The sequence below is a fragment of the Lineus longissimus genome, chromosome 1 (assembly GCF_910592395.1).
Source record: "Lineus longissimus chromosome 1, tnLinLong1.2, whole genome shotgun sequence".
In the NCBI taxonomy this organism is placed as follows: Eukaryota; Metazoa; Nemertea; class Pilidiophora; order Heteronemertea; family Lineidae; genus Lineus; species Lineus longissimus.
Window position 1 is genome coordinate 24914407 of NC_088308.1, and position 12414 is coordinate 24926820.

The window sequence follows — 12414 nt, forward strand, 5'->3', positions numbered from 1 at the left end:
GCACATTCAAATATCAAATTAGCAGCACAGTTACTAGACTTTGATTCTCTCATATATCACTCTGTGGTAGCACAGCCACCTGACCTCGATGCACTCAGATATCAAGGGGTAGCATAGACACTTAACCTCAATGCACTCAAATATCAGACACTTGACCTCGATGCACTCAATTATCAAATGGTAGCACAGACACTTGACCTAGATGCACTTAATTATCTAATGGTAGCACACACTTGACCTCAATGCACTCAAATATCAAGGGGTAGCACAGACACTTGACCTTGATGCACTCAAATATCAAAGTGTGGTATCTTTAGGCATCCCAACACACCAGGCCATTTCTGGCACAACGCAGCACTAAATGGACATTTAATGCATCCATTACTGTAAATCTCAACCCATCTCCCATAATCTCTAGTATTGCAGCAGACTGATCATATTCATATGATATTCACGATTAATGGTACACAGCTGGATCAACTACCACAGGGCCACTTAGTACGCTGCATACACATTCATAGGAGAAATCTAGCAGAGAAAGTATTTAGCGATTTCATGAGAAACCTGATGGAAAATGCATCCAATGGGAAACTGCTCCTGTATATTTTAGCAAACTTTTAGATTACTGATCAGCGAATTAATAGCCAATCGTTGTTCTATTGTTGATCAATGATTGATTGTGATAAAAACTTTCTCTTTCCATGGGCTGTCAGAGCAATCAGACACCAGACATGCCAGATAGCTGCTGATTTTTAATAACCAGAGGCAAACACAACACCCAGCGATAATCAAAAGCAACACATCATCAACTCATAGTTTTTTTTACAGCAGTGTAATGGGAAAACCCACTTCCTGGTAAAACCTGTTTAACCTTCACATATAAACCCCTGCACAAAGACCATTATGAGCCCCAGCCATTATCCCAATGTCAATTCATGAACCTTTGCGCAGATGCCAGAAAAATGATGATAAAAGCCAAACCTCATTAGTGCAAATTATCCATTGAATATCCACGTTATGGGTATTTTTTCAAACTATCCGTTTTTTCAAACTATCCGTTTTGCAATGTAATCCTTGATTTTGCGCTGACCACTATTTTTCCACAACAAGTACCGCGTCAAATCCACACACATCTGTTGGCGATGTTGTGAGTCGGTACAATGCATGCCAGGGACACGAGCCATGACAATAGGCTCAATTTGCTCCAGGCTGGATACAATTAGAGCTAACCAACCCTACTGACAATGGAAGCAGAAAGGTGGTGGGGTAGGTGTAGGGCTGCTCATTATCGAGCTTGCTAATGAAACTTGGAGGGTTCCGTTTAGCCCTGATGAGCATATGAGGTTTCACTATGATGAATATATGTCCCTGGTCAGATCACCTTCAACCGTGGTGACGCCAAGTACCCATGAGTTGATACTCCATGTTTGGCTTTATTGGAGAATTTGTCCACTTTAAATGTAATAAAAACTTTTGTGACAATAAAAATCAGCTCGTAAAAACAAAAGGGTCTATAGTAGCCTAATACGATTCCAGCTGATTTGCTAGAAGAGCAAAATAGGAAATGCGCTTAATTCCAGATAGGGAGGTTTTTGAGCCTCTCAAACTGATCAGGTGGTGCCTTGTGACATCTTATTTTGTACCCTTTAGTTAAAACTGTCTTTTCCTGCAAAAGAATATGCAACAAAGGGCTCTGTTAGAAGCGTTGTTTCCATGGAAACTGATCATACACAATGTGATGAGGAGACGATTAACCTTGAGATCATGAGACACAAGGGGACCGGCATCAGACGCCTGACAAAATATGGATATGAAAACAATATGGCACCTAACAGATAAGATGCATGGAGGTATAAATCGATACGAAGGGCCATGCTGGTAGATTCTTCTTGGAAGGGTCAATGCCAGAGCAAAGAGTACGATGGATTTCAGTTATTGAGCCATGTTTTAGATTATTGGTATTTCATCCAAATAAGACTATCAATTATCTTTGATCAATTGCATCACCTAGCTTCGACAATACACTGTTGCCGCAGATCAAAAGCATAGCTGATAAGACGTAAGAAAGTGTGATCGTCAAGGCCACCATTTTGTCAGATCATGCGATCATCCATTTGACGCACCACCATGTGCAAAACTCATCAAAAAGACAAGGGATAGGGGAACACCATTGATAGGTGTTCCATTACTCAATGGTATGTAATTACCAAGGGCAAATTTGGCAGCATCAATGCAGGGTTATTCTGTCCAAATTGATATCTCTTGCCTCTCCAAACCAATGCAACATGCTACTGTCATGATGCATGTTCAAGCTACTGGACAACACTTGTGGCAAGTTATTACAAAGCTAGCCAACAAGGGCTGACACATAACCCTTCTCCCCAGACATTATTTACCCCCGAATGTCTGTAACAGGCCGTTGATAGCACTTTCCAAATGTATACTGTTCAGTATAACTTCGTGTCAATACGAAATGTTGACTAACATTATGAATGAACAATTTGGCATAACATTACAATATATCCCCTAGCATGGAAAGCATTCCAGTGGGTTTGCAACTCCGGATACCGAACCAAAAGTACATGCAGCAAACAAAGTTCAAAAGGGAGATTTGCACTTCCAATGATGGGTGTGCGATCCTCTGAGATCTGAGTTGGTCAGAATTTTAGAATTTCAGAAAGCAAGCAGAAACACTATATAGATACTTGATGGTCCAGAATACAGATGGTTAGTCCCAGTTAGAATCTATTCACCGACGTACCACGCCTTTCCAGACACAATAACCTCTGTAACAATCAGCTTAGAATATTTCTACAACATCTTACATTGTCTAGTCCAATAGAGTAGTGCAACTGTACAGGTCAAGAGCTCTGTAGCCTCCTCCTCAATGTTCACCTAGCCTATCTACATCCAATTCCTCCAGAACCAGACAACCAACTTCTGATACATAATCTCTTACATAATCCACCTACATACTCAATCCACCTGCAACTGAAGTATTTATCCAAGGTACATGTAGCCTACGTGGAAGTGTACAGCCTTCCCCCTGTTGATATGACTTGGTTAACAAGCCATGAAGTATTATTTTAAACATGCTAAGATGGGATTATTTCCATTTGAATAACTTGGTAGCCTTCCCAGAGTGAAACTTTAGTCATAGCGCAGTATAAGGGCTCTCAAGTCCTTTTCTAGCCTACCGCCCCCCCCCCCCCCCCCCCCCGTGACTCTTCATTGATCAAATCAATGGAACTACCAACCATAGACTTTCATCCAGTGGATGACACAAGCTGACAGAACTACACAAGCATTTTCATCATCAGCACTTGAATCAAATGCCAAGTGAAGTGCCTGCACAAGGACACAAGGATAAAAGGAAAGCGGCATGTCTGAATGTCACATAATTCTCAGTGAAACACAGGCCAACATCAATATTTTCAATGACCTGATAATTGGGGTCATTTGACATTTTATGGGACACTTCCCAATGTGGAATTTAATGCAGGATAGCCCAAGGCCTACTCAAAAATATAGGCTAGTGGGCTATCACAACAGATAAGATGAACAGAAAGTCAACAGACCACAAGAGTTACAAAAATATTAGGGGCCCATATCAACTTTTTTTAGAGTTTAGCCTATCATAGAATGTATGCACTCTGCAATTTTCAATATGCATCACAGTGTACGTGCAAGCCAAGTATCCCCTGCCCTGAAGAACCTAAATGATAGGCCTACATCCCAAACCTCACCCTCGAACATGCCTTCATGGACAATAACTGTCCTGGATCCACCACTACCATAAAATGAAAGAGTTAAAGCCATCAAATTGCTAATGTTTTATATCAAGGAAATTGGGACTATAAAGAAGTTTTAATTGCCACAACATCATGAGGTTCAAGTTGACTGGTATGGTGGTAATTTACTTCCTCAGAAATGATAATAGCCTATATATACACTGTATCAATAACTCATGAAAGGTCTGTCTCTCCAATGTGCAATGATGCTTTTTACTGTCTTGAGAATGCAGAAGATGACTGTATCTGCAGTATGACAAATACCATACTCCATAGTTAAGGTTACGACTTTAAAGGGTGTAGAACCTTATAGTTTACTTTAAAGTGACATATCTTCAAACATGATGGACTCCTATGCTCATCAAGGGTGCTGTAAGTTCTTAATCACAATCAAGTTCTCTAGAAAGTGATGTCTGCTATGAACATGGTTGTTTGCTTTTTGTAGTTGAAGAATGTCAATCTTTCTTGCTGCAATGAAAATCTGAAAGGCCTGAAGACACTTTGCCTGTGTTGACAGTACAATCTGCACGGCAGGAGGCTCATAGGAGAAGATGTACTGACACCATTGCCCAAAATAGACTGACAAAGGTATCAAAGGGGATGTATTATGACTTGAGTAACTTCTAGGATTTGATCAAAGAATAAAGATACCCAGCATGACATGTCATTTAAGGACACCTTATAACATGATCACACATGTTTAATTGGCCTACATGTAAACTAGATATTTCCAGAAGAGGACATTTAAAGTCAGTGTGTCGCTTGATACCTGCTGCTAATGAAACCAAATCATTCAAGTCAATTTAAGACTTAATTGGACACTTTGATGTATACTGAACACTGCCCCCCCCCCCCCCCCGACATGATTCACGGAGGTCGCAACTGATATGGTCTGATCTCTCCCAGAACACCAAATACTAGATGCTGAGGTAGCAGACGATGCTATTTGAGGGATCAAAGTCTACAGAGATAGCTGGAACATGTACTTGACATTTGGCCTTTCGATCTCAAGCTATGACTTTTGATTTTTCAGTTCGTTGACAGTATTGCATAATGCAACCATGGTAACTAGCGATGTATGGACAACATCACTATTAGCTGGGCATCCGGAAGAAGCGAATAATTCTCAAAAGTGTGGAGTGGTGCAGTATTGGTTCTGCATACTACACTGAGTAGACATCTGCTAAAAGTAATATAACTTAATGAAATCTCTTGATTTGTTTCATAACACTTGACAAGACGATACTCTATACCCACAACTCGAGTGGCTGAAACAGACCCCACATATATATTGACCCAGCTATGCAGGGCACCGATACAACGCATGACAGATGGCCAGCATACATATATATTGCCTACACACACACACATACACGAACATGATGGAGTCGTCACAGCCAATATACAGTGGTACATGTAGCACAAATTAACACCATTAAAATGACACAGCAGAATAGATCAAGAATGCACAACCATGATATCCGAGATCTTTCTCACACACCTACCGTTTCTATTCCAGAAATCACCACACTAGCTGACAAACCCTCCCCTACTTCCTTACTCCTGCTCTTCAACACTCCCACTGCTCTGGCCTTCAGAGGTTACAGGTCATGAAGATAGTTCATGAAGATAGTTCATGAGGACAGTCTGTCATCAATAGTTTGGAGGAGTTGTGTCAACAACCAGAAGCCACAACTGTCTATGAGTTCCTATGCTTACTCTAATATCACGGTGTGGTTAACAGTCTCAGCAGGGAACCCAATTAAACAGTGTAGATCGAAATGAAATAGTGCCATTAATGGCGTGCCATCTTATCTAGTTTCAATGGTGGACTATAATGAAAGTGGGTAGCAAATAATGTGGCCCAGTAAATATGTCAAAATTTTGACATTTATGACTCTCCATCCACAAAATCAGCAAGAATCATTGCACATGATCTTGTCACGCTTTGACAGGTCCCTCACAACCAATCTAAAAACTTCAGTCAATCATGGGCGGGTCACTTTTTACAGGCAGCAGGTATGGAAGTAAGGGGTTTTAAAAATCATGGACTGTAACTTTCAGAAATGGAACTGCTATTCTCCGAGGATTTGAACAGCTTTCCAGTGCAGCTTTTCATGCACTTAAAAGCGACCTATGCATGCTAAACATGCTCTTTTTGCCATCTGAACCTGTATGAATAGATGGCCACTTTTGTATTCTGTGAAATGAAAAAGCATCAACATGGGATTCTAACTGACAGGATGATAGATGTACCCATCACTACCCATTATGAATTCACAGAATGATCAAAGCCCACAGGAAACAGATCTGGCAATTGATGTAAAACCAAAAGCTTGAACAAGGCCAGCATCACATCACTTTCATGTTTGCTGTTTAGGACCCCTCGATAATTTATTCAAAGTACTTGGTAATAATTTAATGTTGTTGTCACGCAATCGTTGATTACAGTTGATTAGGCTGTGACAGACTGATGCCATTTTGCCATTGATACACAGAGACATAACATAGCCAAGGGTAATGAGCAATCGAAATGAGATGTGCGGCCAAGAACCAAGACCAGCCACAAATATTGACTGAAAGTCATATATCAGTGAGGTCACAAAACTAGGACATTTTTCTGGAATGTAATGATTGTGCAGTAATGACCATGACATTATAAATCAGGAAGAGAGGATGTCGGGCCTGGTATAACTCTCACAATGTACCAGACATCCTGGTATTATTTTTATTCATGCAAGCCGACACTGGGACAACACCCAATTGTGCTACAGCTGCCATCTATACTTTCTAACAATCAAAACAAGAATTTCAGTCCCTCCGTTTTAATAATGGCAGTGAACAAAACCAACCTGTATCACATTTCTTTGTGGGGTATGGTGGTTCTAGGGGGTCCACAAGCCATAGTCATTTGTCACAGTGTAATGTCACAGAAGTTCAAAATGTCAGCTGCTTTCCTCAACCATACATCTGACGCAGTACTAGAAGGCAATGGTAATGCATTTTATAATGTTTCTACATGTTCCTTTCTATTTCTCCATCTTTGATAATTTACAGTTACCCATCCTAATCGTTCCCCATCAGTCTTCTGATCAGGTGCATACTTCACAGATGATTCAGAGCAGACATGAACATTGCAATCATCCACAAATCATAACAACTATTAGCTTGATTAACTTCAGGTGCACCATATATTAGATTTCATCTCACAAAGAAAATGCAATTTTGGTTTATAGAATTGGATCGAGATTTCAGTGTCAACAGGAAGTATCATTGGATTTGTCTGAGCTAGATGCAAGTGGAAATACCATTGAATACACTGAATAATTGGTATGCACAGGGTGAGGACAATCCTTATATTGACATGAAATGCAAGATGGCCGACACAGCAGCCATTTTGATATTTAAATCTTTCCAAGATGGATGGGTTCCTGGGCAATGGGGATGCTTCTTCATTTTCTGACCAATGAAACTAAGTCAAGTGAAAATCAAGTTAATGGAAAAAGAAGGTCAAAAAGCCAACACACCATCCTGAAGGTACAAAGGCAAACTTATACCACCAGGACAACCATCACTTCTAGAGCAATTATTATAAGGCACCCTGGCCTAAATATAACATGAGAGGCCTATAAAATCAATAGAATCACGACCATTCAGAGCTTATGAAACACTCTCAATCACACTCTCAGCCTAGTTGGGCTAATAAGGGATCTTATCAAAATATTTATCCTCTCTAGTACATCAGCAGAAGTTTGTGATCAGGTGGAGCACGCATTCATCAGAGTCATGCAGACAACATCCAAATACTCACAGAAATGGGCTAATATCTGGGTACAACAACTGATCATGAATTCAAACATGATAAATTGAAAATCCCTATTTATATAGAGTACTATGGCCCTGTCGTTGATGAATTTTATGCACCAACCTATGTGCTGGTTTCTGTAGGATAACAATCACTGTGTATGAGATTCATACCAAATTCATGACGAGCATTCTTTTCATACACAGATACAAGGCGTCCCCTTGTGGCAGATGCTATGATTAAACATCAAAGAAGATTCAAGAGCCGGATAACTGTCATATCCTCTCACACGATTCATCCATTAACTCGTTAGGACCGATGGATATCGTTTTAAGGAAACTATTTTTTTAGAGAAGGCTGCATTTGATGATTATAGAATCACTCAGGGTACAGGAAAGAGCTCTGGAATAGCCTGTAGCAGTAAACTCCACATATTATACAATGTCGACACTACATATTTTTGCTCCACTTTTTCCCAAAACGTATGACCATCAGTCCCAACAGTCAATTTCACCCTGAAAAAGCTATATATTTATAGACCCAAGTTCTGGTGGGGAAGTGGCAAATCTCAAGACAAACGTGGCAAAAATGCAACTTGTAAGACAATCTCTAAGGAAAACAAATTTCTAAAAAATATTTCACTCAACCACTTCAACACTTCAACACTTACCATCAAATTAAGAAAGAACTAAAAATATAGGGGATGTTTTATCATCATTTTGTCACCATGCACACATTGATTTGTGGGAAATTGGCCATATTCCACACCTTGCTTTTGCCAGCGCTTATCTGTGAGACATGCCACCAACTCCTGCATAAATCATGAGACAATTGGTAGATAGAGAAGCCAGTCTAAGATAGTTGGCCATTGGAGTGCATGCTATATCTCAAGATGCTTCCTAGGGACATATTTCTCTTAAGATGGATGAACGACAATAAATTTCACTCACGTACTCACCAATATGGTATCAGGTACTTTCTCTAATATTATTCAACAATTATGTCCATGGAGTCAGTTATTTTGGTTTTTCCAATACTGCAGACTCCATTTATGCATTTACTGCTGACCATGTCCCCAGAGCATTTAAGTGGATCTGTACATAAAGTTTTGTACACTATATACAGCAGAAGCGCTCTGGGGACAAGGTCGAAGGCTGACATATTACAGGGGTACCGGTATGTCAAATCCGGCCTGCTCTCCAATTACGATACTTTTTGATAGTTTGCTGGACTGTTGCCCAAGGCACCAGCTCCTCAAGCTGGACCTTTCTCTGGCTTTCAGTAGTCTTGGAATGTTCTTCATTCTATGGGGCTCACAGTACCATTGGGGCAGCACTATGTGAGAGAAATTTTTGCCGAGATTGATTCATATCTGCAAGGGCATGGCAATATGAAGTAATTACACCCAAAACCGATAAGGACATTATTGTAACATCAGAGAAAGAACATTTTATTTATCTCAATACAAAAGAAATCAATTTGTATTAAACACACCATCTCATTCCCCTAACGGAAAAGGATTTATACAAGGTAGGGATCACAGAACTTTATAGAAATTATGATACATATTCAGATGACGTCAAAATAGGGGTAAATTCATAACCATCGTTCAAGTGAACGGACAAACAAAAGTAAAGTGCTGATATTTTTGATTGTTTATCCGGTGCCATCAGTCTGTCATAATGTAATGGCTGTGAAAATACCAATTATAAGTTTTTAACAGCTTTTCAATTCCCTTATGTCACCTCTGACTATTTGTCAAATGAGTTTTGCTGCTAATGGCACTGTAGGCCAGTATGTAGTCAAAAAAGACGACAAATAATATCTTACATCACCAGGTGAATATGAAAATCAATATTTGGAAACACAAGGCAATTAGCAAAGTAAACAAATGACTATCAATACAATGGCCCCTAGATCAGGATGTCATCCGTTTTGCAAAATAACAGAGACAATATGGGAAACTATTTTCCAATATTGCCAGTCAACGGTATCCTAGAAACTCCCTGGAGCATTTAGTATTTTCTACTCCTCCCGGTGAGAACCATCACACTAATCAGGTCACGACCAAATGTGAAGCTTCAACTGAAGTAACACAAGTTTTGACCCATTTAATTTTGACCTCATCTAATGGAAGTTTGTATAATATTGACAAGAGAAGGGACCCAGATCCAAAATTCCCCAGTAAAAATTCTCTGGTTTTACCTCATCCGTGAATGACGCCGACGGTATGTGCTCATGGCCTGACTGCAGGTTCAAGGTAGCGGGCGGCTGTTCGAACGACCCGTTCATGCTCATCGTCACTTGCGCATTGGGCGCCATTGTATCCACATTCTGATCAGCCCTGCCGTAAAACTGGGCATTCGGCTGGCTCTGGAGCCCAGATTGATTTGCACGTGTAACGGGCTCTTCAAGCAAGCCGTTCATCGGTGCCTGGCTCTCAAGGCCAGATTGCATAGTGGCGGAGACGACAGGTCGTTCGAAGGAGCCGTCCATAGTCGCTTGCGCTTTCGGTGCCTTTGTATCCACATGTTGGTCAGCCTTGCCGAAGTGGAACTGCGTCTCTTCGTAGCCCATCGAGGGCACCGATGTGTTGAACTCATCTAATTGGTGCGTCTGATGTACACAACAAAGCCAGAAGAAAACTATAACTAAACATACAACACTGAACAGGAGCCCGACGGGCCATGCTTTGGACAGATAGGATGGAGATTCCACCAGGTGAGTTATCACAAAGTCAATCAACGGTCCTTCCATAGTTTCCTCCCAAATTTACAAATTCGAAGGTTAATTTCAGGTATTCCTTCCGGCTCAAAAAGCAGGCTTGATATGATTAAACTTCTTCAACAACAACATATCATGAGGATCATATCAAGCCTTTATGAAATTTGATCTTTCCTCACATAATCATTTAGGTGAAGACATGCCAAAATGTTTGTTTTTCAAAACAGAACTTGGCAGAATTCTCAAAACCACGATAATGACAACTGGAGGAATTAACATATGGTGTTCTTTACACCCATGCTTTTAAAAGTAATAGGAATACATCTCCAATCTGTCACGATCAAAAACACCTTTCCAAAATTATTCAACAGATTGCTTCCTTTATGGCATGGAAGGACACGGGAAGCTGGGGGAATCTCCACACAACAAAATACATGGGTGCACAATCAATAGAAAGAGAAGAAATCGGAAAAGAAAAGACGAGAATTCGACAGAGAATGTTGTCGGAAGGAACAGGCAGCACAACTATGTGACAGAAACACATCAAGATCATTCATATCAAGAAAATCAGAGATAGGTCTGTTTCACCCAAGAATGACAAAATCCCCTGAAGAGCGATATGCTGTTTACATATCAGTACATACAGGTGATTTTGACATGGTAAGGTTGAACAAACTTGAGAGTTTGAGTGGAAAGTTGAGAGATGACAGACAAAAGAAAAGTTTCAGAAGTATTCAAATTGCACCAGTTTGATCGAGAAATAACAGGGAGACCTCTCAATGGCACAGAGGGAGTTTTTTTACGTGGTTGAAAACCTTTTTACATCAACTTTATTTGATAGGCCATTGCGATTTATTTGAACAACCCAAGTTGAAGCACTGAGGTCCTAGATTTCCAAGTGAAAATTGATGTGCTATGTTAACTAATATATATTTCTCAAAATCACTTGTAAACACTAAGCAACCTACGCCTTTAGTTCTTAACCATTTTGCTGTGGAGAGATACCATTCTATGGCGTTAAATGGATCCCCACAGCATAGTGGCAATGACAGATGTCATGCATTTGTAGTACATTACGTCACGACGTTATCAGACCGATATTTCAGTCCATACTTCTTACAGCATAACATGTATCTCTTCCATATGCTCTCACAAGAAAATACTGTCGCACAATATCTTCCATTATCGCCATGTGGCATGGCTCAGAGCACTATTGCATGAACGCTTCCTCTTAACTTGAAAGTGTTTGTTCAAGTGTGCTACAAACACAATATTGTAATTTCCATAATCATGCCCGTATGAAATGTACACAGGAGAATACAACAATAGTTGAAACATCCCATGTAGGAAGACAACTAAAGCTGTAATTGTCTCAAACAGTTTGTCGAATAGATGTCAACAGGACAAATAAGACATCAGTGCTTCAATCAAACTGGCAAAATCTCAAAATTGTGGTAAGAAAGGCATGAAGTGAAGGGCCAAGTTTCTTTGTCATTTGTACTTCGAAATGAAGGCCAGGATATTCTACTGTGACACGACAAAACCCTCCCAAGAAGGTGTCAACGTAATTGAGACATTTCAACTAAATTCAAGCAAAGGATTGGGTGAACTTCAAGTGACAACATTACACTTAGGGTGACGGTGGGGTGACCACTACCAACCACTGGCAAATATTTAGGAGAAACTTCAACCAAATTTCAAACTTATTCCCGAGACAAGTACATTTAGTTGTTTCAAGGGTTTTATGTTCACATCCAACTTTCTCATTAGGCATGGAATTCTACTGAACAAATCTTTTCAACAAAATATGTATTCAGATGGTTCACGAAAAAGTGTACTCCAGAGCTATTGTTGTTGTTCTTTTTTGGAACACCATACACATGTAGTAGCACCAAAGATAGAGATATCTACAAGGACATTATCTCTATTATAGACCACATGCAATCTGCCCATGCAGCTCAAGGCTTTCTTGTCATGTACACTTTCTAAAGATACTAATGTGGCCGAATGCTTTCATTGCACATGAAAATGATGGAGCAATGGATTGATCTGGACACATCATGAAAAATGTCATAAATTCATCAAGTTAGATGT

General features: G+C 40.0%; 1 protein-coding gene across 8 annotated transcripts in view; it reads right to left on the reverse strand.

The window, feature by feature from the left end:
- The window catches only part of LOC135493662 (titin-like), a 134793-nt gene that overhangs the window by 82471 nt on the left and 39908 nt on the right, over positions 1-12414 (reverse strand). For 7 of the 8 annotated variants that reach the window (XM_064781204.1, XM_064781195.1, XM_064781187.1 and 4 more), the window contains one exon: positions 9802-10212. The exons of the other annotated variant lie outside the window; for it this stretch is intronic. In XM_064781204.1, the coding sequence (XP_064637274.1) occupies positions 9802-10212 (411 nt within the window). The remainder of the gene's footprint in view (positions 1-9801; positions 10213-12414) is intronic. 8 annotated transcript variants of the gene reach the window in all.